Raw genomic sequence first — 25,969 nt, forward strand, 5'->3', positions numbered from 1 at the left:
CAATTGTCTTTGCCAGAGAAAGAAATTAAGCAGCTCAGTGTCAAAATTTGCTCTTGTACAACTCCACTGGTGTTTTTCTTCCAATGCAGAGGACTGCAAGCCCATGTTAGGAGTGAAATTCATTTCATCTTCATGTCAGAATCCTTGGCAACTTTTCTTGGAAAAGTAAAGCTGAAGTTTCCTTATGCCTCATGCTGAGCTTGTTTGGATCAGACAGCATTCCCCTCCTGTTTCATTACCATTGTTCCTCTCCAGATTGCATCTACAGCTTGTGACTACAGCCAAAGCATGCACGTAACAGCCTGTGTCATTCCACTAAGTGGTCCAAGTGGTTCTGGAGCACATGCGTAAATCTTAGGGAATATCAATCTTGGGGCTAAACTGTGCAGAGACCCTCAAATCATATCGTTATATCCCCATGATTACAGAATGGAAGTCACAGAAAATTTAAACCTAAGTCTGGGCAGAGCATTTGGTGAATCCCAGTGTTAAGCATCCTCTGATGCTTCAAACATTTCTTTTGTATTTTTGCATACTGTTGAGGTATACTTGGAGTGTCTCTTAAGAGGGAGAGCTTTCTCCTTAAAAGAATGTATGTTTTTTAATAGTTTAGGTGGAAGCTTTGTTACTTAACGTCAGAGCAGAATAAAATCTTATTGTCACAATTATTCAGGAAGCTTGTTTTATCTTGGCTAATATTGTTCTTCCATTAATCTATGAGCAGGACTGGTCTGTGGATCCTACCCTACGGTTCTCTGTATTTTGTGTTATGGGTAGAGACTTCATCTGCTTTATTACTATCATCACAGCAGTGTCACAAGCATTAAGTGTGAACTTTCATTTCTGATTTTCTCCAGTAAAATACTGCATTGGAGGCCTAACAGTTGGATATTTTTGAACTATTATATTCCCTGATAAAGCAATGAAGTAGCACACAACTTTCCTTGGTTTGAAATTTGCATAAGAAACAGATGAAGATTCTGAAGAAGTTGGCAGCTCAAAGACTGCCGCATACCAAAGTTTCTCTTCCTCGGGAGGTTTTTAGTATATAAGCCAGTTTGTTCATCCCTAACACGGGGGACAGATAGTGAAAGGAAAAATGAAACTGTATCCTGAAATCCTTAGTGCTCAAATGAACATTCAAACTCCGATGATACATTACAATAAACACAATAAGAAAAAAAAATCACCAAAAGGGTAACTCTTAATTGTTAATATAAATGGTAAAATACTAAATGTGAATAATAAGTTGCACTGAAATTAGATGATCTCTGTTCAGGGAGACAATTACAGACACTTCATGTCAAGATTCAAAAATACTCTATCAAATGTATCTTCAACGCCACTTCTTTGAAATTATGAGGATGTTCAGGAATGAATGTGCTCTCCTGTTTCTAGCTCTAACTTTTAAAATGCAGCACTGCACCACCCACACTCTAAAATAGGTGCTGGAAAATGCAGAGATGAAAATGCTGTGCTGCAAAGGTCACAGGGTATATTTTTAATCACATGCATTACGGGAGCATCTCACAAGGAGATCCCTTAGAGATCGTAGCAATAATATTCATAGCTAAAATTAGTATTATAATGCTTTTATTTTAGGAAAGCCATTATAAATTTGGGTTGACTATGTACTTTTCAGTTGAGTTAAGCCATAAAAACTCAGAAGCATTATGAATTTAGCAGAAAAATGTGTGTGTGCTTTATCAGATTGATCAAAACTTTAACAATACTGAGTTTACAGTAGTGCTGAGATGCAAATCAAATCCAATATTTATTACAAGAGTCACATAACTCAGGTTCATCTATATCCTAATAAGAACATTCAAAAATCACAGTAGTGTATCTTTAGCTCACCTTGAATATGTCAGCAGAAAAAAAGGCAGTTGGAATTTCAACAAGCCTGTACATGAAATAAGTTCTATTTTCCTTTCTCTTTGTATTTCAGTCCTGAAGTCAACAAACAGACTGTTTCAGAGCACTGTGCTACTTGGCTCAAACACTGAGATCCTTGTGGTCTAATTTTTACAGTCAAATTTTCAAAATCCTCATTGTCATCCAAAGTTATTAACCAATGCCAGCCAGAATCTTGACTGAGTAAGGGCTGCAGGTTCCTGGGTGCTGGGATGAATTCTGCCTTCCATGAAAGCGTTATAGAAGGCTTAGGCAAACCTATGTGAACTCATTTTTTAATTTAGGGACATCTATTTTATTAGCTCACCTATTTATCTTTTATTACATCTCTAATTTTACTATGAATTTTGGGTTTGTCTGATAAGAAAAAAATAACCAACCTCTGCAGTTCTCCCGTTTTGTGATTCTAGCCTCCTGGAAGGGGAGAGCTTTATTTTGAGAAAGAAGTCTAACATTTACTCATTGTAACCTATATCCAAGTACTGGATCTGTCAAGTTTGGATTGCCATTGTTAAGCTCTTCAGCTTTTGTCATGGGATGAACACAATCTGAATTTTAAGCTTCCAGGATCAGCCAGGCTTGAGTGGTTCCATTTCACTGATTTCTGATAGCTCTGTGTCAAAAAGATTTTACATATAATTGGTAGAGATGTTGGGTGGCTCATGATTTTTGCTGGTAAGCAATGGTTAAGAAAATTCTTGAGGCTCCTTAAGAAGTGTTTCATGCACAGAAGCCACATGGTTTCTTTCATCCAGAAACAACACTTTATACAGCCCCTCAGTGCCCCCAGCAGCTAATCCCAGCTATTTCTTGCTTGTGTGTTGCAGAGGGGGACAGGGCTGAACTGACCTGGATGGGATTTGATATTTCTAATCTTTTGCATCTCCAGCCCCTCCCTCCACCTGGAGAAACCCAACTCCCCCAACCCCAGCGTATGGGCAAAAGGGGGACAGGGCTGTGCTGCTCCTTCTGCTTATTGCTCTCTGCTGCACTCCTCAGCAATAGCCTGGAAGATTATTTCTGTGCGTGCCTTTTTTCATTTTCTGCTTCACCCGTGATAACAAAAAGGCTTCTGACTTCAAGGATTGGAGAAAGGTCAGCAAATATCATGCTGTCTGTGGAAAGACAAGACCTTTCCTTTGTTTGTGGTTGCAGGTACTGGCACCCTCACTGTGCTTTTCAAGTGAGCAGAGGGACGCTTACCTTTGAACACTGGACAGATCTTCCACACAGTGGCAGCTCCTTCTCGGTTGTACTGTCCCAGTGCTAATTCCATATAGAACAGGGGCATTCCAGCAATGATTAGGAAGAGGATGTAGGGAATAAGAAAAGCACCTGAAAATAGAATAATTAGACATTGTAGTCTATATTTTGATTACACTTTACTTTATTGGTAGCTTCTAACTGGCTAAAGACAAAGCTACTGCTTTTGGGAACTAGAAAGGAGAAAAGATTCTTCCTAGAAAGAATAATCTTTGTTCTCTTGTCTGTCTGAAAATTTCTTAGCTGTTTTATATGATCCAAGTCAAAGAAAGTAGAGTCCCCCAAAAGTCATGACTATATTTGATGGTATGAATTATCAGTTACAGTTGGTGTTGTGCTATTAACTAGATACTTAGTTGTCTGCTTTGTGGTGCCTCTAAAGTGCAGTTTTCATTTCATTACATAGCTTACATGGTTCTGAAGAGTTAAATCCATGTAAAATATCTGTATTAAAAAAATTACTGGACTGCTGTGATAAATAAGAAATTGAGAGAATCACTAAGTATCCAGAATGATGGACTGGTCTCCTTGGGAGTTACCTATTTAAAAGAAAACAGATTGCAACAATCCTACTTAAAATTGTTCAGCAAAAGAAAAAGTAAAGAAACAGCAACTTCTGTCTTTCCCCACAGCAAGGAGTAGGAGTCTGTGCAAACCTTTAAGGCCTGTTGTACTGGCTTAGTCACTTGAAAGCTTTCCTTGTGAAGGAAAATAAGTGCTCTGCTTCTAAATACATATATTTTCAGAAGGTATGTGCAGTCTATAAAAGCTAACGGTATTGCTGAAGCTATCTACAGCAGGTCAGTAAGCAGCATGGATTTTGTACTTTAAAAGTCCTGCCATCTGAATAGTTGTTGCTCCTTTATGTTTCATGTCTGCTTTTCATGGCTATTCCTAGAGTGAGCTGGCTAGCAAAACTGCTCAGAAAGAGAAAAGATAGGACACAGTGGAAAATACTGCAAAGCCAAGCCCTGTTCCCCTACTCTTACCACAGCCTAACTCTAGGAAGTAATGTGCTGTAATGTAATGGTAAGGACAATGCATTCAGTGTTCAGTCCAAGATTCAGGGATTCTAAAGCTGAAATTTGGTAGTGAAACAGGAGCAAGGTGTAGCAACAGAAATAAATAATAGCGTAAAGCATTGCAAATGTACCCGAACAGCTGAAATACAAGAACTGCTCCGAAAGTAATCCCCCCTATTTTATTATGATGGCCCACAATATCGGAGGTGGATAATGTTGGCATGGCGGTAGAGGTTGAACCTTCTCATCAATATTCTGTTACATTTCGTTGCCATGAGACATGGCAGCAGAGGGGCAGTCTGACCAAATGGTGTCTGACATGGAAGCGCATAGGAAACAAATGGGTATCGTTGAATTCCTCCATGCACAAAAAATGGCACCCACTGACATTCACTGATGCTTGCTGAATGTTAATAGAGACCAACCAGTGGATGTGAATGCAGTGAGGCAGGGGGTGGTGCATTTCAGCAGTGATGACAGTAGTCACTTCCACTGGTGCAGATTTTTATGAGTGCAGCATGCAGGCTCTTGTTCATTGCTGGCAAAAATGCACAGCTAATGGTGTTGTCTGTTGAAAAATAGCGTTTTGTAGCTAAGAATGTGCTCTATCACATAGCGTTACAGTGCTCTTTGCATCTACTGTAGCTTCTATGGAAATGAATAGGAGGCATTACTTTTGGAGCAACTTAAATACACTGATTTTCTCATATTAGGAGGCATGATTCCTCTCATGCTTCTAAAGAGGGTAGTGCAACTGCAGCCTATATTCACAGGAGCTACTCAGTACAAATGATACATACTTTAATAATATTTCAGTGTAATTCATAAGCCTTCCAATGCTTGAACTACAATGTGTTTAAATATTCTAGAGGGAAAATATTTGCATTTCAACATACTTGATATCCTGTTGTTCAGAGTTATGTTCAGTGTTGAAGCACGTTCAACTAATTTCATCTGAAAATGTTCATTTTGTTTTCATTAGTAGCAATATCTACAAAAATAATTTTACATGGATTTACTTTCGTAGGTCTTGGAAGTGACAGCTTTTCAAGTGCCACACTTATCTTGCTTCAACACTGCTATAGCATACAGATCTGACTCAAACCTAGTATGCTGCCTTTGGCAGGTATTGGAGTTTGCATGAGTGTGATTTGATCATCCATGTCAAGAGGCATGGAAAAAATTATGCCACAAATTGAATAGGGAAATCTGCGTGTGAGACAATTATCCTGGAGATGTGTAGTGGACATAAATACTAAATGGTAGTTTAAAATACGTGTTTTCTAAGTATGACTAATACTTTGATGAACTGTGAAGTGTACCATATTTATGCACACTTGCTTAAGCATCATATATTTGGCTGAAAATCAGTCCAAGCTTTAGATAAATGAAGTTTTTCTTTTTATTCCTTTCCTTCCCTTCCTTCCTTCCCAAGAGATTAATGAAGTGTGATGTCATTTTCTGCCAAAAGCATTTACGTGACATAATAGTTTCATAGCTGGGGTTACTTTTCAAGTAACAAAGATGGTGAGTGAAGTATTTTGAAATAAATTAGAGCTTAATAAGCACACAAAGTAAGGGTGCTTATTCACATTAAGTTGTCCCAAATGTTTTTGGAGATTTCTGGGCATTTCTTGTTAGGACTTTCTGATTTGGTAAAAGAATACCAAAAGTCACATACTTTTGGCAATATCTTTATGTCTGGTCTTCTCTTCCTACCCAAGAAAGAGAAGGCTCCACAGTGGGACTGGTTTGTGCACAGTACCTTGTGAAAGGCAGGGTCTTTTTGGAAAGGAGACCTCATAGCATCCTGTGAGCTTGTTGCTAACACCCTATGGGTGAGGCAGGGGGCAAAATGCATCCTGCTGGGCCTCTTGCTTTGGGTCTGCTGCTGTGAACTTGGGCACAGCAACATGCTTCTCTGAAGGAATAGCAAATGCCTACCTGATCTATGAAGCCAAAACATTAGGAAGGGTGACACAACACCAACTGTGTTCCTCCTCCCTGTGCCATGCAAACTACTGTGCTCCAATTGTATGAATGCAAAAAGCCGGCACATTAGTATAGCCCTGACAGCTGAACTCTCAGGGAGCACACGGTTTGGCTAACGTTTCAGACTGGATGGAGCAGCTAGCCAAGATCTACCTACCTCAGAGCTGAGGGAATGTAACTGTGGGATTGTTGCATTGGCAGCAACACCCTGAGAGCACTCAAGGGATTCCACTCCCCCACTGTGTGAGGGCATAGGGCTGAGCACACAGCTGCAGCCCAGAAAGCATTACTGGTCTCAGCAATCCCTAACGGTTCCTACTTTCTCCTCCCAGCCAAAAATCTGGAGTAATTAACATTTGTAACCTAGCCTTGGCTTGACTTGCTACGGAGTCACGTGTAGCTCAAAGGCCACACGTTGCCCTTGGGCTGTTGCACATGCTGCTTTTCAGTGTTAATGGATTTCATGAGATCTGTGTACTTTCTTTCTTTATGGTAGCAGAGTACACACAGAGTTAAGGAAGCCTTATGTGTTTATGTGAAACATGACAAGGTCAAACTTTACTTCCACTTGAAGCGCCTATGTGAAATTTCAAGTTGAAAGTCATGCAGAGGTTTTTGTTGCTTTTGTTTTTAAAGAACTATCATGTCTGATTAATGCAGGGCAAAATACAGGACAGGTTTTGCATTCCTGTGTTGACTGCCAAAACAACTTTTTCATTTTGGTCTAACAGAGTCCACTCTGAGTTTCTCCTCCTACTGTTGTCCAACATTCACAGCATCCTTGGTGGGGAAGCAGAGAGGAAAACACCCTCAAATAGCTCTCAAAAGTACAAGAAGGACTCATTTCACTCTTGAATACCAGAAAGGATGCAGCACTGAATTACTAATGATTGAAAATGATCATTCAAACAATGACTGTTGTCCTAAAAGAATTTGCTGATGCATGCACAAGAAGTTGGCCAGGACACGGTTAGCTTAGCTAAAATGACTTTGAAGTACTCCTGCTGGTCCATTATTAGCCTTCTGCCTTTGTTATCATGGATATTCTAGTCAAAACTTTAACTGGCAGGGATGTCTGCTAAGCTAACAGACTTCAGGCAAGTATACCAGTATATTTTCAGATAGGAGTGTTGCCAGTATTTGTTCAAGAATAGTCTAAAAACAAGGATCTTCCAACAGATGAATTGGAATACAAGCTAATCTCTGTAACTGATGTGTGCCTGATCAAACTGTGAATAAGGAATACTTGAAAGAATATCAGCAAACAGTTGACAATGCAGTAAATTTGCCCGACGACAAGAAAAATGGGTGGAAACTCTACTAGTGTAAGACTCTTGTGAATAAAAAAGGAAATCCCTAATGCAGAGATTCTGAAATCTAGGTTGTGTGACATCAGCACAGACAGAAAAACTAAGTGGCTGGAAAGGGAGGTATTTCTGAGTACAGAAATCCTAGTTCTGGGTCTTCAAGCTTGTTACTGGCTTGCCAGCACAGCCACAGAGAGCATCGCTGGGGAGGTCAGCTTGCAGCAAGCTGTGTTTGTTGGAGCCTAAGTAGAAAGGGGCAGGTGGGTAGACCCAATCTTTACTGGCCAGGGAGTAAAAACAGTAAGGGTTTGCATGGTAAAGCAAAGAGAAGTCAGAGATGCAAAGGAGCATGATGTAGCCTCAGTAGCAAAGCCAAGATGATTTTAACAGCAGCTATATGATGATGTTGAACAGAGGTAGATTATGGTAGTCAAAATAACATTTTTCTGCAAAACAGATTGAATGGCATACTATAAAAACTTCAGCAGCACTTTGCTTATATAAAATCTTCAAGTAGGCAACCTTTTTTATAGAAAGTATTTCTGAACCATAAAAGCAGTGGAGCTATACCATCTTGATTTACATGTTCCTTTTGAAATCCTCGTATTTAGCTGCTCTCTCTAACAAAATGCTAGATTTGAACCTATTTATATTTCAACTCTTAGTCTGGGCAAGTGCCTTCATTTTTTTGTCCAGAATTCCAATGTTAATAATGTTCCTTTTGCTAAAAGAAAATGAAAACAAATAGTTTCCAGAAATGATTTAATGCTGTACATGGGCTGATGTCAAACTGAAGCATTTATTTATTTATTTATGCTACCTATTTATTTATTTATGTACTTACTGTCTTGAGCTGTTAACCTGCTGCTGCCTTGAAATCACTTGAAGAGACTTGAAGTGTACTCTGTTTATAAGCTTGTTACTTTTATTTAGGAGAATGGGCTACTTGAGCTTTTCCATGCAAAACCAATAATCTCTTCAGCTTTCTGCTATGTAATAATGAACTGAAGAAACCTACCAGTAGCTACTTTGAACAAATTAATGAGAGTTAAATATACCCAGCCACTCAGAGCAGCATGATTCATTTATAAATTACACCCAAGTCGTTGGCTAAGAACCCTTTTATATAAATTAATGAAATATCATATTTACAACAGTGTGATAATACAACAGTGTCATAATCGTAGAACCACGTAAGAACAGAACTCTGACCTGTGTTCTTTGGAAGTTTAGAGATAATCATAGAACTACATAAGAACAGAACTCTGACCTGCGTTCTTTGGAAGGAAACTAAAGAATAAAGAAACATGGTGGGTTTTGGACAATACAGGTAAGGTTGGTCTAAGATGCTCAGTGACAGTGGGAGTTCTGGAGCCCTGTCGGCATTTCTGCTGCTGACCTTCACTGCTGCAAGCTTAGGAAATGAATTAAGCCATTCCCATCTTCTGCCTTTACTGTGACTGCATGAAGTCCAACAAGCTGAGGTGAGGTGGCGGTGACAGCATTTGTTTCACCATTATCCAACCTTGTAGCAGATTTGCTAGTGTAGCTGACCCCTTTATTTATAAATAAATGAATTGTCCACTTGGGTTTTGACAGTTTGGTAGGTAAATGATCTGGAGGCTGTATGAACATGAAGGTCTAGTGGCTGACAGTCCTGCCCAAACTCATCTTGTTCATTTTGTACTTTTTTCTTTTTTAACTCACTGGGAGAAGAAGTGAGTTGGAATGTGGAGACAGCTTGTAGGCTGTTTTATTATGAGATTTATGAAATCTCTACTACTAGTTTGCAACAAGACAGAGTTTGTGAGCTGTGATGGTGTCCTTCACGGAGCAGCTGACCCTGCTGAGAACAAACCAGCAAGCTTTGCAGTTAGCAAGCTGTTCCAGAGGTGCTTGATGGGAGAAGTGAGCAGTACTGAACCACTGGGTCAGGGTGCAGAGGCTGATCTGGGGAAGGATGCTACTTCATAACGGACATGCTTGGAAGCTTAAGAGTTGATAAATTAAGAGGGAAAATATCTTTCTATCATTTCATTAATTTTCCACTGTTGGCAGGTTTTTATTTATTTATTTATTTATTTATTTTTTCTTCCCCACCTTGCAATCATTGGATGTGACACATGGATATATTCACCTGCAATTGAATCATATCAAAAAACCCACCCATGTAAGGTGTAGGCTGTACTTGAGTTGTACAAAATCAAAGTGCTTGTCAAAATGTACTCTGATTTATAAGCAGCCTTGGCTGAGAATATTTTTCAGCAAAGACATTGGAAGCTATTTACTGTGGATCAAGATCAGCAAGTTTTGCTGGATTCTAGCACTGAAAAATCTCTAATAAACTAACTTCATCTGATAGCATTCCCTGAACTATGATGTTTTAAAAATCATTTTCTGTAACATACAGAATATAGTCATGTACATGAAAGGAGATATTACTTCATCAGCTTCTCTTTTAAGCATTGGGATTTCCTTGCTTGATGCCAGTGAGATTTTGGCAACTACTGTTTTACTTCAGTTCACATACAGACTGTTATTCATAGTTTTCTCTCCCTTCTCAATGAATTTGTATGTTCATTTTTATTTGGTTTGTTTCAGTCAGTTGTAAACTAAAATGAATATTTTTAGCATTTATGAACCTGTCTGATTTTGATGCCAGAAGAGATCGTTAGATACGTAGGTTGCTCCAAAAGTAATGCCTCGTATTTATTTCCACAGAAACCACAACAGATACAAAGAGCACTCTAACACTAAGTGATAGAGCACATTCTCAGCTACAAAATACTATTTTTCAACACAGTCATCCATGCATTTTTGCCAGTGATGAACAAGAGCCTGCATCCATACTCATAAAAATCTGTACCAGTGGAGGTGACCATTGTCACCAATGCTAAAATGCACCACTTACTACCTCAGTGTGCTCACATCTACTGATTGATCTCCATCAGTGTTCAGCAAGCACTGATGAATCTCAATAGGTGCTATTTTTCTGCACAGAGGAAGTCGGTGACACACCTTTGCTTCCTACACACTTCCATGTCAGGCACCATTCCGACAGAGTGCCCCTCTGCTGCCATCTGTCCCTTGGCAACAAAATGTAATGGGATACTAATGGGAAGGTTCAACTCTACTGCTCATTAGAGCTCCAGTAGTAACTCAGGTGCACAGTGAGACAGGAAGTCTGAAATGCACTTTGTTCTGCACATGTAACAGTAAAGTTAGAGTTCCCAGCACAATGTCACATGGAGGGTGTTTCCTCTCAGACTGCTCATCTTTTGCAGGTTGTCTTTAGTTGTCAAACTTAAAAACAGTCCCCAAGTTGAGCACTCTCTGGAGAGGACACAGTACCTACTTTAGGCACCATGAGATTTGTAACTGCGCCAAGGTGAAACAAAGAGCTTATGACATCTTAAATCAGCTCTAGACAAGTGCCAGGCAGCTTTCAAGAGGATTAACATACAGACCAATAGGAGGTAAATGCCTTGAAATTCTGCTACAGAAGAATCAAGTATAAACATCCTGGGGTACTCTTAAAACTTGCTGTACTGTTTAGTGCAAAATCCAATCTTAAATTGTAAGTCCAAGTTTTTGGACACAATGATCAAAGCAAAACATTCCTTTTCCATCCAGGCTTCATTAGAGTTTTATTTCTAATACTCTAGTACTTTCTGTGCTATTTAAACTTACTAACTCTTGCACAGCAGAATCTTCTAAATTCTTCTTGTCAATAAAGGGTTGTGATCTGTCACAGAAGCATGGGGCAGCTATACATTCCTACTTGTAAGAAATCTGGTCAATCAGAGCTTTACTCTCAGTCATTATAAATGAAGCCTTCAGGATCAGTGTTCTTTCTCATGCCTCTACAGGAAGTAGAATAACCTTACTGCAAACTATTTATAATGCATATTTATACAAGGCTTGAAAGTAAAAAGTGAACACAGTTCCATAAAGAATGAAGTAATTCTCCATGGACTATTTTCCTAATTTGCAACAAGCAGCAAACCAATTGGGTTAATTTTGTTCTCCAAGAACACAGAACTTACAGAAGGTAAGTTAGCGTGGCAAAACTTGGTGGCTCTTGATGGATCGCACAGCTGTAGCTTTTCCTAGCTAAACAGCTTTTGAGCACATAACACCTCACGATTGTAAAATAAAATTTAGGAGGAAAAATGTAGGTGATTGTGAAGATGCCCAAGTTCCCTAATTTAGGATTAAAGACTGTGATTTTGTCAGCAGCCTCCATATGAGTTAGCAAAGGATTATACTGCAATTTAGGAATGGTCTGATCACTGTTTTCTGTCACTTTACTTTAGGGAAGAGTGAAGGAAAAGAGTAACTGGTGACAGCTCTATTCTTAAACGTGGCAATTCAGAAGTTTACAAACCATGTATTAAGCCGCAGAATAGTTGAAAGTGTCTTAAAATTCAAGGTCCTCTAGTCCAGTCCTTTTATTTGCCTTCTGGCTTTTGAAGTCTTGTTCTTGCTTTGTGTTTTCCCAGCTCTTCTCTTCAGCCCTGACAGCCAGAGAAAGATTCTTGCCTAACCATTTGGCGCTATGAAACAGAATAGAATGCACTTCTTAAAATAGTACATTTTTATATCTTGAGCCCTACATAGGAGAATGCTGAGGTCATAATCCAACTCTCACAGAATAAATTCATTTTGTGTAATAATGAACATCATCTGTGTAAGTCCTGGCATTTTGTTTATTGGCTGAAGTACTGAACTGTTGCACGAAGTGCAGATCAGTTACTAGTCAGTGGAAGTCTTCTATGTCAGTTTAGCCTGAATAGTTTTTTATTACTTTCCTCTGTTTTTCTTCTCGCGTAATTCTTAGTCTGGAAATTCTGTCTACTTAGGAGCCCTTAAAAGAGAGACGTCTGTTATTTGGGTTGAAATCCTGGCTCTGGTGACGTCAATGGAAAAAAAACACCCATTGACTTCAGCTGGGTCAGGATTTCTCCCTTGTGGTTTATGAATCTATTGATTCTAACTAAGGCTGTAGAACTATTAGAAAATGAGGGACAAACTGCAGAAAGGGAGCAAATGATCAAACTCTTCCCAAAAATAAAATCTCAGATTATCATCGGTCTTGCCAGAACCTGTCTCATGACCTCATTGACACATCTGCACACCCCAATATGAGCTATTCCTTAATTTTGTTATAAATCTAAACATAAGATGCCCATGTGCATCTTATAAAGCCTCCTTGGAAGGGGGCACAAACATTTGACCTTTAGAGGCAGACAAGGTTACCCCTTGGTGCAAATTACGCATCACTGAAAGCTGCTGCTCCTATTAGTTTCCTACTAAAGGAAAGGGGTTGGGAAATCCAAGATAGATCTGCCTGGGAGCAGTCATTGCTCATACTGGCAGCTCTGTATGCAAAAGTCATGAGCCATTCTGTTAGGTCCTCCAGTCATTTTTCCTCCTATATGTGTACCAGTTAGCTTTTATATTATCAGATTAGGATCTACTAAGATCTATGAGGATCTACTGCTCCATCTTGTGGTCTGGAAAAAGTTTGTCTATTACTCTGCTGTGTAGAGCAGTGTGTCAGAAAAAGTCCAGCCTTTCCTCTTTTTTTAATTAATTAATTTTCTTTTTCTTTCTTTCTTTTTTTTTTTTTTTAAACTAAATTCGAATTTGACATCAGCATCATACTTTTCCTCAAGAGATGCAGATCTTAAGGGAAAGTACTGAGTTGACATCTTTGGCATGCTTCAGAACAGACACTGCAAGGGGAGTTTGATCACTGAAAAGGGAGGAGAAACAAAAGTTAAAGCAGTGAAGAGTGCTATCTGGTACACATAGAGCAAAAAACTGGATACATAATACTTGGCTGCTTTTTTCAGTGCATACATTAGACCCCTGAGAGCAGCCTGTTTGTAAGGTTAGGGAAGCAATGTGGGTGTATTCTTGCATGCTGCTGAGGGGCCAGAAAACCCCCTGCTCACTTCCCACTGTTCTGTGGCCTTCAGTAAAGAGGAATGCCATGCAGTCACCTGGCTACAATCCTTCATGTACGTAACACCAAAAAAGCTGTTTCTCAAACTAGCAGGAGGGCTGTAGCAAGGCATGGCTTGTTGCTCACTCTGTCACGAATTGTGCTTGGAACTTGTGCAATATTTTTCTCAAGCTCTGAAAGAGTAATATTCTTTCACTGTTGAAATCACAATTCCTGCATGCCTCAGTGGGGTGGGATCAAACCATCTCTGCTCTTCTGATCCTGCATGTTTACGTTAGTGTAACTTGCAACTTCTAGGGAATCAGTTACTAACAAAGCAAACCAAGAAAGGCTTCATGTTTGAGTACTCTAACAACACCTGTCTGATAGTGCTGGAGACTATTTTGGAACTTAAATTTGTGTATACTCTTAGACAACAGTAATAGCCAAATAACAGCAACCAGTTAACGTTCATGTTAACAGTAAAGCTTCTGCAGTTACTTGTGCTTTTGGAAGTGAGTGGTTGTGCTCAAAGCCTTAAACAAAAAGCAGGAGCACTGGAAAAATTACCAGCTTCTATAAAAGTCTTACGATACAACAAGGGCAGCCAGTTTTACTGCGTACTAGCAATCAGAACACTAGTCACAGAAATCATTTATGGACTGGCAAAAGACAACTGCCTGCCCAATTCCTGTCCTGAGTTTTTTTTTATGAACGTGTTATCATGGAGCTCTGTGCACTGGAAACTTGCTGGTGTGCTTTGGATGAATGTGGGTGTAAAGAAATATGGGGCTTACAGAGACAGTTATCCCCACTGATTGTTTCTGTTGCTGAATGGCTGACCCTAGTTCTCAACCTTTGTCATGCTTCAGAGAGAGACTGCATAGTGTTTAAATGCAGAATAGGGGAAAGGAGCAAGAAGAGTGAGAATAAAACAAAGGATTCCCTTGATTAGTAGTTTACAGTCTTTTCTATAGTCTTCACAAAGAATGCCACAATGCAAGCAACTTAACTGTTTCCTCTCCTTTGCTCCTATCTCCTTTCCCCTTGTTTATGAAATGAAAGTTTCAAAATCCATAAGGCTGAAATGAAGTGCACTGAATCTATACAGAAGCTGAGATGCTGAATTGTACTGCAGTTCTCTCTCCAGGGCTTCCATGAAATCAGGGCTGGCTCAGCATTACTTGGGGTGTAGGCACTTTTGGTGCTGGTTCCCCAAAGGGCTCAGATGTCCATCTTTGGGAAGTCAAGTTCTGAGGTGCAGTGAAGCCTTTACTTGGAGACTGTTCTCCCTCAGGCACCAGTGCACAAGATCTATACAATTAAGCTTAAATCCTGCCATGGCAGGCCTAAGATGTCACAGAGGCAGTGAAAAGGAAAGGGAAGATTAAGGAGTTGTAGTTGGAAGAGAGAATAATAGGTTGTCAAGATGGTTAGGTGGTCAAATGGCTTGGGGAAGAGAAATTGAAGGTTTATTATCAGTGAGATAATCCTGGAATCTTTACATCAACTTCACTGAAGGCAGATTGAGGTGAAGGAGTTGGCCCAAATACAAGTTATTTGAACTTTAATAATAACAATTTCTTGTTGTCATATCAGAAGGCAAGAAGTGAAGGGTTAGTTGCAAATTAATCAGAACTGATGCTTTTTTCAGGGCAAAATTCCCTGAAACCCAGTAGCATGGTTTTGTATATTCTGTGGGAAGAATACATACCGTGCCATGCCAATGGGAAGTAAAAAGAGAGAGGTAGGAATAGAAGATCTTGAACTGTTATTACAAAGACTTCGTATAAACTTGTCTCCTGCCTCCTAAATTACAGTGTTTTAATATAAATATCTCTAAATATGGAATGTATTTAGTTGTGCTTTATTATTTTGTAACATAGCGGAGAGCAATTAGCTACAATATCATCTAATAATTACAGTATATGTAAGTGCTATAGAGTTTACAGTACAAACACATACTAGAGATCCACACTGCAGTTAACTGTTTAATCAGTTGGTGAATGCAGGACAAAAGCTTTAGAACTGAGCACAGCTGATGAGACTCCCACTGTATGCAGCAGAAATTAAGGCAGCCGAGCTTTGATGTTGCTGCTTAAGCTGCTCTGAATTCTGTACACTGTTTCCATTTTAATTCACAGCAAGAGGCTCAGTACTTTGTGGACTGCTTTTAATCATAACTTCCCTCATAGCAAATTTAAACACTTGCCAGAACTGCATGCCCCATCTCACCTTACATTTAAGTAGTTCTATTAGTTTTCTATTTCACATTGGTTTAAGTATGGAAATGAAAGTATTCATTTTTGGAAAAAAACACCTTCAGGCTGCCGTATTCACATATACACTGAACTGACAGAGAGGTTTGTGCCGTTTTCCCAAAAGGTGAAAAAGAAATTCTGCCCCTAAATCATCCATGCCACATCTCAGTCTCCTTACAGATTCCTTATTTCTCTAATAAAGAAGGGCTGTTGGCTGCTACACTCCTGAAATGGCCTTTCTGTTTTCCTTTGCTTCTAGCAAATTTAATAAAGAACTTAACAAGATGTCAGTGAGAAAACAGACTAGAAAAAGATGAAGATTAGATACCTGCTGTTTTAGCTTGAATGAGAGTCCTAAAGCTGAAATCCCTGGCCAAATTAAGAAACTCTTGGACCTGTTAATATGAAGTAAAGCTTCCTAACACAACTTTCATCACTTACTTGTAGAGGAGGGATGCCTGTCCTGTGGAAAAGGCTTTCTAGGGGTACGCCTGGCTTCACGGCATAACTTAGAATGGCATATAGAAATGGAGGGGAAAGAACACTTTAAGCAGAGATTTTATGTTTCCAAACAATGGAACCCAGATAGCAGTTTACTACTTGATGTCTTCCCTTCCTCTTAGTTCAGAATAAAATGCTTCTGAGTGGTAATCAAAAAATATGTTCATTCTTTGTAGTGAGAAAGAGGCATGCTTGCTTTTGTTGGAAAAGCAGCTCATTTGGGTCACACCAGCTTCTTTTATTTTCTTGGTTACAAGGAAGAGCAAAGGTGGAACACCACTTTGATCAGAGCATTTTAAGTCTGTTCTGAATGCTTGTCCTGCACTGAACACAGGATGTTCCTCTTCAAGTGCAACCTCTATCTAAATACCATGAATCTTCTCTAGAACTTTTGTAAAGTTGTCATGCTACGGGTAGTTAGAATTGTTCAGGGATAGATAACTTGTCTGTTTCATAAGATATTTAGCTGGGAACTCATATATTGTACCACTTCATGGTAATCTGAGACTGACAGAAACTAGAATTTCAGAATTGATGAAAGATTTGGGTCAGAAATATTCAGTTTGTCCTTGTCAAGTATTCAGGATGTTTCATATATAGTAGGTATGAAATATAGTAGTTTATAACCCTGGAGAAATTACAGTTCTGAAGAGTTATTTTGTGGAGCCAGCAAGACTGATGGGCAAGTGGAGGAGAACAGGGAATTTCAGAGGAGTAGCTTGCATGTGAACTTCAGTGCTGGTGAGCCTCGGTGAAGCTATGCTACTTATAAACCAGCTGATTAATAGCTGTCTAAGAGAAGAAGGAGGAGTGATGAAGTCATGTGGGAAAACGAGGAGAGCAGCTGTGAGCTGGCCACTGAATCCAGGAAGAAGCGACTGTCAACATGGCATAGCTGAGATTGTCCCAGATGTCACATGAAGCCCTGGAGCACAAAGCTCATGGCCACTGTAGGGATGTCAGTGTAACAGTTTGACCTGTTTGAGGTCACTGGTTTGATAGGAGGAATTGAAAGCCTGTATCAGGAAACTAAAATCACTTGATTTGCATCCATGCTTTGATTGATTAATCAGTCAAACTCTTGGCATAGTCTTTGTAATCAGGTTGCTTCAAAGTTGATTTATCATCATCACCAGTGCTATTTTGGAACATAAACACTGATATTAAAAGACAAAGGTCAACCACCTTTCGAAGTTAAAGTGCCAGATTGTATTCTTACTCATATTAATGATTAAATTTGCTGGCAAACACTTGGGTGTAGTGCCTGCTAGAAAAGCAAGCTGTTGCGGATCAGCATTGGATCTTTTTTTTTGTTGATATGATGCACTAGCCTTATTTATAATAGAGAATATTTGGTTGTATGTTGTCTTTGGTACTTGAACTGTGGATTGCAAACTCCTGCATGAGAGCTTGTGGAAGTATGAATAAGAAATGAAGCATTATGATAAGCTGTAAGATTCTTCTGCGCTAAAAGGTATTGACTGCTGGTGAGCTGTACTGTGAAACAAATAATTTCTCCTAGAAATTATGTGATCTGTGAACACATAACATCTTAGAGGAGATTAAAAGTGTATATTATGGTAGCTAAAGAGCTGTTAAAATATTTATCTGCTGCTGTTTGTAAATTCATGAAAAGCTTAATCTGATTGTTATGATACAGTAAGTCTCAGGTGACTAATCCAACAATTAGTAGTCTGAGCATAATTGACCTTGCAAATACTTTGACACACAAAAAGGAGTATTTTATGTTTGTAAATCCTCTTGCCACAAATATCAATGGGAAATAGTAATTTTTCTAGACGGTGCAGAAAAACTAAATAAAAAATGCTAATATTAAGTGTATCTGGTACAGAATCTACAATTGCTTGGTTACCTAACGCTAAGCATCACCTTCCCCCACAGGGAGCACATCAGTAAATCATGGTAGGCACTACTCAACTTCAGTTGGCATCAGCAACATTTTACATGTAAAAGAAATTATCATGACAAATCTTTCCCTAAATTGATGAGAATCTACTTTTGACACTACTTGTTACTTTGGCACAGCCTCTTACTGATATGAGGAATGCTTAAGAGATTGGACATGTTAGGGAATTTTTTTATAAACAAACAAACAAACAAAACACCACCACCACTGAAGGGGCTCTTGTCAGACATGAGTTATAATGAGCTCAGAGCACTTGTGAGAACAGCTAGTAGGGACAGGCATGGTTGATGATTTCTCCAGTGACATACTGTGCTGATTTTGGACTCTTGGACTGCACAAAAAGGATTTGTCGTGTTACAAACAGTACTTCTCCTTTGTGCTGTGATGAGTAGCTGAGTGGTGTTTATTGATCTGCCAAGCTGACGAGGCAATGTTTCAGAATTCTGCCCTTTCTGGAGTGTTACCTTATCTGCATAATGTCAGCTTGCTGAGTTTTACCATCCATATATCCCTGTCACTTTTATAAAGTAGTTTAGCACACAGCGTGGGCACTCCTGCTTCCGAGTAGTCAGTGAGGACAAGATCTCATCCAAACTGTTCATACTAAACTGTACTGGATGTTTTCTGGTTTCATGTTATAACGCAGCCACTGGGTCTGCCCTGGTAAGGCAGGCAGCTTGTATGGAAGCAGGTAACTGACAAACATTCCAGCTTTTTATATCTTACTTAACATGTGGGATTATTTTGTTTAATAGCTGAAGACTGTTTCCAAAAGCCACAGTCATTAGCAAGGTTACATTCCGCCATCTATCTTTGTACTGAAGTCCCATTGGAGTGTCTCAGCAGGCTACTCCCAAAACACAGATGTTTCTGGCTATTCATTCAGCATTTTAGTTCTGCTGGATACCTCTTGCACTCTAGCTTTCTATTACTGGGAGCTTCTTAAAATATAAATAGTTGTGCTTTTTTTTTTTTTTTCTTTCTGAAATCACCAGTGCTTGTATCCAAAGTAACATAACATTAAAAATGACTACATAGGTACCTCTGAGCGGTGCATACTGTGTGTCAGTAGAACTTACTGAAAATTAACAGGACTTTTGTCTGCGTGGAACTTCAACCTAAAAGCCTCTATGTCTAGTTTTTAAATCAGGAAACTTCCCTGGAGTTTACCAAAGAAAGAAACTCAAGGATTTGTCTAGTAAGAAGTGGGTATATGTATATGTGTGTCTCTCTCCTTGAAAATTCAGCTTTGAGGGAATACAGTGTGTATTTATATTTTTCAAGGTCCTGGAAATTCTCAGGCTTTATGAAGAACAACCTATTTTTACAAGCATGGAAAGGCCCTTAAGTGCATCTACTGGCATCTTAAATTAGTCATAGCTGGTCTTAGGAACATCGTAGTCCATGTCACCCGTGTCATTTTTGTCAGATGTAGAGGGAAATGCCATTTTCTACCACTTTCATGTCCTTAAACACTCCCATTTAACATTTATAAGCTGTTGTAGAACTTTTGTGGGTGTAGATTTTGGAAAGATAGCAATTTTTTTTTTCCCTCTAGATAGCACAAGACATGCTGTAAACAAAGGTGTTAAAATATCTTAGTGGCTTAGGACCTGTAGCAATGAAGGAGACTTCCTTTTCATTGCCTTTTTTGCATCAGTCTGAAGATACTCAAGTTTGTAACACACATCTGACTAACTTCAGTTCACTCAAGAAGCCTAGCAAAAATACTCAGGCAGTGTAATTAGTGTTTTTATTTTCATTACATCTTCTTTATGGAGAACCCACTGGATTCTTTTTGACGTAGCTAAGCTTGCTGTGGTGCTAACAGGGTTCCCTCCTGAGCAGCAGTGTGGGAAAAAACACATTTAAAAATATCAATGAATGTAGGACTGGGAGGATAGAACTGAAACCCAGGAATATCTCAGATCACTGCTAACTGCCTCTTGTTCTTCTTTGCTCTTGTAGGAAAATTTACCCATAGAGCTAACAAGCCAACAACCCCAGTGACAGAGATAGGGGACTAAGTTGATGTGAAACTCAGTAAAGCACTTTTAGAGGCTGAATCTCCTACAGGAGTTTCTGCTAAATGCAAGTGATACATATGCCCAACATGGAGGCAACAGATGGAAATTTTTTTTTAAGATACCATAAAGACAACTGTTGTAAAAAGAAGGATGAGATGGAGCCATTCACAAGTCCCTGCCTATAACTGCATTCCCTACCGCTCAGCTCAAGGTCTGTCCTGGAAACTGTCATCATTGAATATTGTTAGCTAATACTATGGTAGCCATGGGCTATCAAGCAGCATAGAAAAATTAAAAAAAACAATCTCAGGATGATTAAGCTTCATTAAGTTAAACACAATCAAACCATAAAATATTAGTTTGTCCTCACATTAGCCAAAGCTGACGTGTCTTCATGCATCTTTCCTTCTGAATTGTTGATGATTTTTGGTCACGATGACTATCTCATCTTTCATTTTATGGTAAAATAAGTCTTTTCAAGTGCCAGTAAAGTAGTAAAGTGTGTTGTGATAAACATATGTTCAAGAATGACATCCTACATATTGATTGAGATGCTTCCTACGGCTGTTTGTGTTTATGATATCAGCAACCTGTTTTCAGGCATTCCATAGACTTTGATAGCAGAGGGCCCCTTTACCTTTGCTTGTAAAGATTTTGATTCTGCTTTGACAGAAAGGAAGTACGGGTTCAAACTTTTTGCTGCACAGTGCCTCTTGTGACTGCGAAGTAGTTGTCTTTCTATTCACTCCAGTTTGCATGTTTTTAAATCAAAAGATGCTAACAAAGATGCAGGTTTCTCCGGCTGAACTGACACAAGATCATACATAAACACTAATCCAAATGCAAGGAGGTTTCAGGATGTTACCTTCTGTGCCTGAACTAGCTGCAAACTGTAACAGACGCAGACTAAGAATGTGATGAAAGGTGACCCAAAGGATGACAGAAAGTAATTCAAACCCTGTGGGTGTCACTGCGTGCAATGTGAGATAGGGAAACATATCTCTTTCCCTAAACTTTGTAAGACTGAGATATGGGAGTGGTATGTATGGAGCCACCTGAGCGATGCTTCCACTACACCTGCAGCCTGCTGGTATCACAAGGCATTGTATTGCTGCAGTGTGAACTCTGGAATTAGCTGTGGGCAATAATGAAATAGGGATGGAGTTTGTTTTTCAATATTAACCATTTTCTGGGTAGTGAGCTGAGAGATTTTGTGACCCTCTTCTGAAGTTCTGGAGGTACTAAATGGGAGAAAGTATTCCAGTATCAGCCCTTCCTACTAGCCTGCTGAATTCTGAGGACCAGTGTAACTTCGTGCCAGCTGATAGGGATCCTCCCATTCCTCCTTTTGTGGGCAGCAAGTATTTTATGCTACAAGTGTGAACCCTTAGCCTTTATCACCAGGCAACCACATTAACAAGTCATACCTAACTATCTTACAGAGCATGCTTTCATTCTAGCAGTTCTTCCATCTGTGTCATTCACCATTCACACACAGTCCTCCATCTGCTAGGCAGGGTCTGTTCTCCCTCTGTGAGATTTCAGAGCACCCAGGCACCTGCCTGGCTCGCAGATGGTGTTACTCCATCACAGCGTGGAGGTATCACTGCCAACACAGCGACTTTTGAGGAGATAAAAGGGGACGATGGAGTTAAGGGCTTCCTAAAGATGTGCCAGGCACTCTGAGCTAACAGTAACCATTGTGTGTGATCTATTTGTTGCTGTCATTGCCAAACTGTGCAGGAGGTGAGGCTTTGTTTGTAACAAATCTCCTACCTACTTTGGGAAAAAAGAACCTCTCAACTGCAGCACCGAGGGCAGAAATCCCGCTCCTCCATTAAAACCACCCCAAAGAAACCTTTCTCTGCTCCAGCGGTAACTTTTCTAGACGCTACTTCATGCCACTCGAGTTTTTTTTCTCTCCTCGATACTATTTGTTGCCAACGAAAAGAAGGCTGGCGCGGCAGCAGAAGGCAGCTACGCCCGTGCCCAAAACTAAGTTCAACTCCGAGGGGGGCGAGCGGTCCGTGCGCCGACGGAGCTCGGCGAAGCGGGATCGTAAGGAGGAGGGACGAGCGGCGGCCCTCTGCGGGCACCTTGCGGGAAATCCCCCAGGTTTTGGGACTGGGGGCCGGGGAGCGAGACCTCGCGAAGCGCCTTACCCCCTCCATTTTTGTAGCAGAGGTAGGGGAACCTCCAGACGTTGGCCAGGTCCACGGCGAAGCCGATGACGGAGAGGAGGAAGTCGATCTTCTTGCCCCACGTCTCCCTGTCCTGGGGGCCGTAGCGGGGCGCGGGGGCGGCGGGCAGGAGGTTGCTGCTGGTGTACTGCACGCCGTTGTGCTCCTTCACCAGGATCAGCTCCACGTCCTTCCGCGGGGGAGACGGCCCCGGGCGCTCCGGCAGAGGGGCTACCACCGACACTTTACGGTCGGGCTGGATCTGTTTGTTCATCCTCGCCTTAAACATCCAGAGAGAGCGAGCTTGAGGCGGGGCGGGGAAGGGAAAGAGGGAAGCGCGCTGCCCGCTGCAGGCAGCTCCACGCTCCAGCCCGCCGGTGTCAGCGCGGCAGGAGCGAGGCACGGCCGTAATAAGAGCCATGCAAATGAGGCGGGAGAAGGGGGGACCGAGGTGCCCCCAGGGAGCGGGGCTTCCCGCGCCCTTCCTCCGCAGAGGAGAGGCCGGCAGCCGGCGCACCTGGGGCCGCCCTGCCCGGCCCGGCCCGGCCCGGCCCGACGGGCACCGAGCGCAGCCCGTCGCGCGCTGCCCAGCGGGGCCATCGGGGATCACAATCGGAGCCTTCCCTGCCCGCGCGTCCCCCGCCGGGCTGTCCGAAGGGGCTGTCGGCGGGCGGCAGGTGGAGCTGAACCGCACCGCTCTCTGGCTGAGATGCGGGACGGAGGCAGCTCTCCCCTGCGTGCCTTGGGTTAAACTCGAATTTGACTTTTGGGATCAGAACCCGAGGGGGTGTAGCATGAATGGCAGAGCTGGACGCTGCTCTTAGTCTCACACCAGGACCGATCGATGCCCAACTTTTGCTTTCCTGGAAAACATTAGGCTGGTAGGACTTGGTTATCAGGCTGCAGTATTTGTATGACATTATTTACTGCTCTTCCAAGTGGGACCTGGATCTTTTAGATGTAAAACAAGCAAGCAATTAGCTAGCAGGTCAACAACGACTGCTGCCACAAGTGGGCTAAATAAGCTGGCAAACAGGGCTTTTCGGGCCCTCCTCTTATTGCAGATGCGAGCTGTAGCTGTCCCTTCAGTGTCTGCTGGGCAATAAAATTTGAGGACAAATGCAGAAAAAAACAGGCTGCTTCCCACCAGTGAGGTTAAGTTGCTTTCCTTCTGCCTCGAATCAATGAGACTAGGTCAGAGGCAGGACTGGTTGTGGTGTTACAGCCTACCATCCTTAATTGCTCTGCTAGGACTGATAATGTGCGTAGAGGTACTATTCAGTGAGTTCACAAATAATCTCAGGTTCTTAGGGTGAAAAAAAGAGTCTCAGTTGAGGGAGTTAAAGCTTGCAAGTTGGCATCTTCCCCTCCTCTCTTTAGGCCACTGACTGTGAAGATGCTGCTGAGGCATCTATTGACAATTTGAGGATTTTATGCCTTCACAGAAGCCCTTGGCATTACAAAAGGCATCATGCTGGGTTTCTCACGATCCTCAGCTGTGACTTGGTTCCCAAAGTTCTTGTCTGGAAAAAATATCAGAGCAGCGTCTAAACTGTTTCAGAGCAAATGCATGCTTAGAACACGTGGCTTGGATGCTCTCCTTCTGTTCCACAGTTTTCTACCCTCTTGTTCTCCAAATACACCACATGAAACTTCTTTCTCTGATCCTTTTGACACTTCATGCTACACATGCCTGAACTGCTTCCCCTGTGTGCAGTCACTGCATGGTGCTCTGTGAGCTCTCAGGCTTTGTCCATGCCATGCTCCTGCATTTTTATACCCGCATACTGCACAGCTGACTGCTCCCCACATCACCCATCACTCACAGCTGCCAAATGCACTACGTAAGCACCCATGTTTCCAGTTACATGCAGTGCTACCACATGTGCCCCCAGTCCCCTACGTTTCCTTGAGCCTGCATACCCATCTCATGCAGTAAATGAAGGATGAGCTGTTTCTGGGCATGAGGAGAGCACCCGCTCCCAGCCGAGAGCCCCCAAGCCATCTTGCTGACACTCACCAGGTAGCATTGGGGATGTCTCTGGCCCATTCTTTGGTACCTGTGTGCAGGGGCAGGTGATGGAAGGGGAATTCCTTCTTCTGGCTTCTGCCACTCCGGGTCTGCAGCCTCACTGGGAGCCAAAGCCGTAGCCTGGCCAGTAAGGAGCTTTTTAAATCTTGTTCCTCTCTCTCCACGTGACTAATCTGCACGGACTTCCTACGCTAGGCAGCAGCACTCACATATTGCTTCTGGAAAAATAGGGCCTTACTAAGGAACACCCTTTTACCCACAATGGTTTAATTGGCTGAGCTTGATTATGATATCTATGGTGGGAGGAATCTAGAAAGCCCCCACTTATTTCCTAAGAGAATTAAATCACTGTATGCATGCATCTATATATATATATATATATCTGCCTTTAGTTTTTGCATGGGAAGTGTGTGCAATCTGGTTAATGTAATATTTGCTGCACCCTCAAGGTAAGAAAGTCCTCAATTGGATTTTATAAAAAAGTTGCTTAATCTTGAATCTGTCTGGATCTTGTTATGCCTAATGGAGCCTGACAGCAGGTAGAGTGGCAGTCAGGGAAGGGAATATTGTATTTAGAAACCTCAATGGAGACAGGCAAGATAGCAGGCTTTAGCAATGTTCCACTTTTAACTGGTAAGTAGGTGATAGCTTACTTTTGAAAATAGTCAGGTGTTGCTGGATTAGTCATCAATTATTCAAATTCACATCTGTCATTCTCTTGCTAAGGTAGAGGAGAATACACTCTGTTGTAATAGTAAGCTGGGATTGTCACTGTCATACCTTTATGTCTATGTAGAAAAAAACCCCAATGAACAATTCGGTGCGTGCCCCTAGACCTCAGTCTGCTGCTGGTGTGAAGGCTGGTTGGCAGCAGGCCTTGCATCCACACTCTCCAGCAGCACAGCACAGCCCTCTGCCACTGATCTGACAGAACTGCAGGAGCTGGCTGCTGTCCTTCCTGTGAACCAGCATTGTCGAACTGTTTGCAAGTGTCTTAGAACAGCTGGTGCATTCAAAAGGGTCTTGTTTTGTGCAAAGTTTGCTGTACTTGAAAGAGCTTGACACACATGCCAAAAAAAGTAGTGACTGAGAAGGGATGGGAATGCCTTATTAAGCATCACTGAGAAAGCACATAACAAAACGGCAGCAGCATTGAAATCAAAGGACGAAAGAACAATGATAATTGTAGTTGGAGAAAGAGAAGAGTTCTAAGTATCAGAGCAGTGAGTATAGAGGGTTGTAGGATTTTGTTTTATGGACATGGTTTTATGATGAAGTTGCTTGTGAGAGCTTGGGTTTGGGCTTGGAAGCCCAGGACATCACTTTCTTGTTGTAATCCAATATATCATGAAAAGATTAAAAAAGGACAGGGGATGTATGAACCACCTCTTTGATTCCGTGTCCTGATACATCCACAGAAACCCTGAGCTCACTCTGCCTGTAGGACTTATCAGCACTAAAAGACTAAATATTTTTCAAATGAACTGCATAAGCTGAATGCAGTTAGGTTTGGTTATGCTGTGATAAAAGTAACTCGGGCAATAGCCAATTGCTGTAGGAACTGGGAGCAAAGTAGAGAACAGCCTTCTTACT

At 41.3% G+C, this 25,969-nt stretch overlaps 1 protein-coding gene across 2 annotated transcripts in view; it reads right to left on the reverse strand.

Annotated features, from left to right (window-relative positions):
- Positions 1-24,466, reverse strand: part of SLC6A2 (solute carrier family 6 member 2) — a 69,035-nt gene extending 44,569 nt beyond the window's left edge. The window contains exons 1-3 of one of the 2 annotated variants that reach the window (NM_204716.2): positions 24,365-24,466; positions 22,327-22,624; positions 3,118-3,249 (exon numbers count right to left, since the gene is read on the reverse strand). In NM_204716.2, coding sequence (NP_990047.1) covers positions 3,118-3,249; positions 22,327-22,624; positions 24,365-24,394 — 460 coding nt within the window. In that variant the 5' untranslated portion in view covers positions 24,395-24,466. Of the gene's footprint in view, positions 1-3,117; positions 3,250-22,326; positions 22,727-24,364 lie in introns of those variants that run through there. The other variant, XM_015292350.4, reaches the window with a different exon arrangement.
- Between the last annotated feature and the right edge of the window lie 1,503 nt (positions 24,467-25,969).

Source organism: Gallus gallus, chromosome 11 (genome assembly GCF_016699485.2).
Source record: "Gallus gallus isolate bGalGal1 chromosome 11, bGalGal1.mat.broiler.GRCg7b, whole genome shotgun sequence".
Classification (NCBI taxonomy): Eukaryota; Metazoa; Chordata; class Aves; order Galliformes; family Phasianidae; genus Gallus; species Gallus gallus.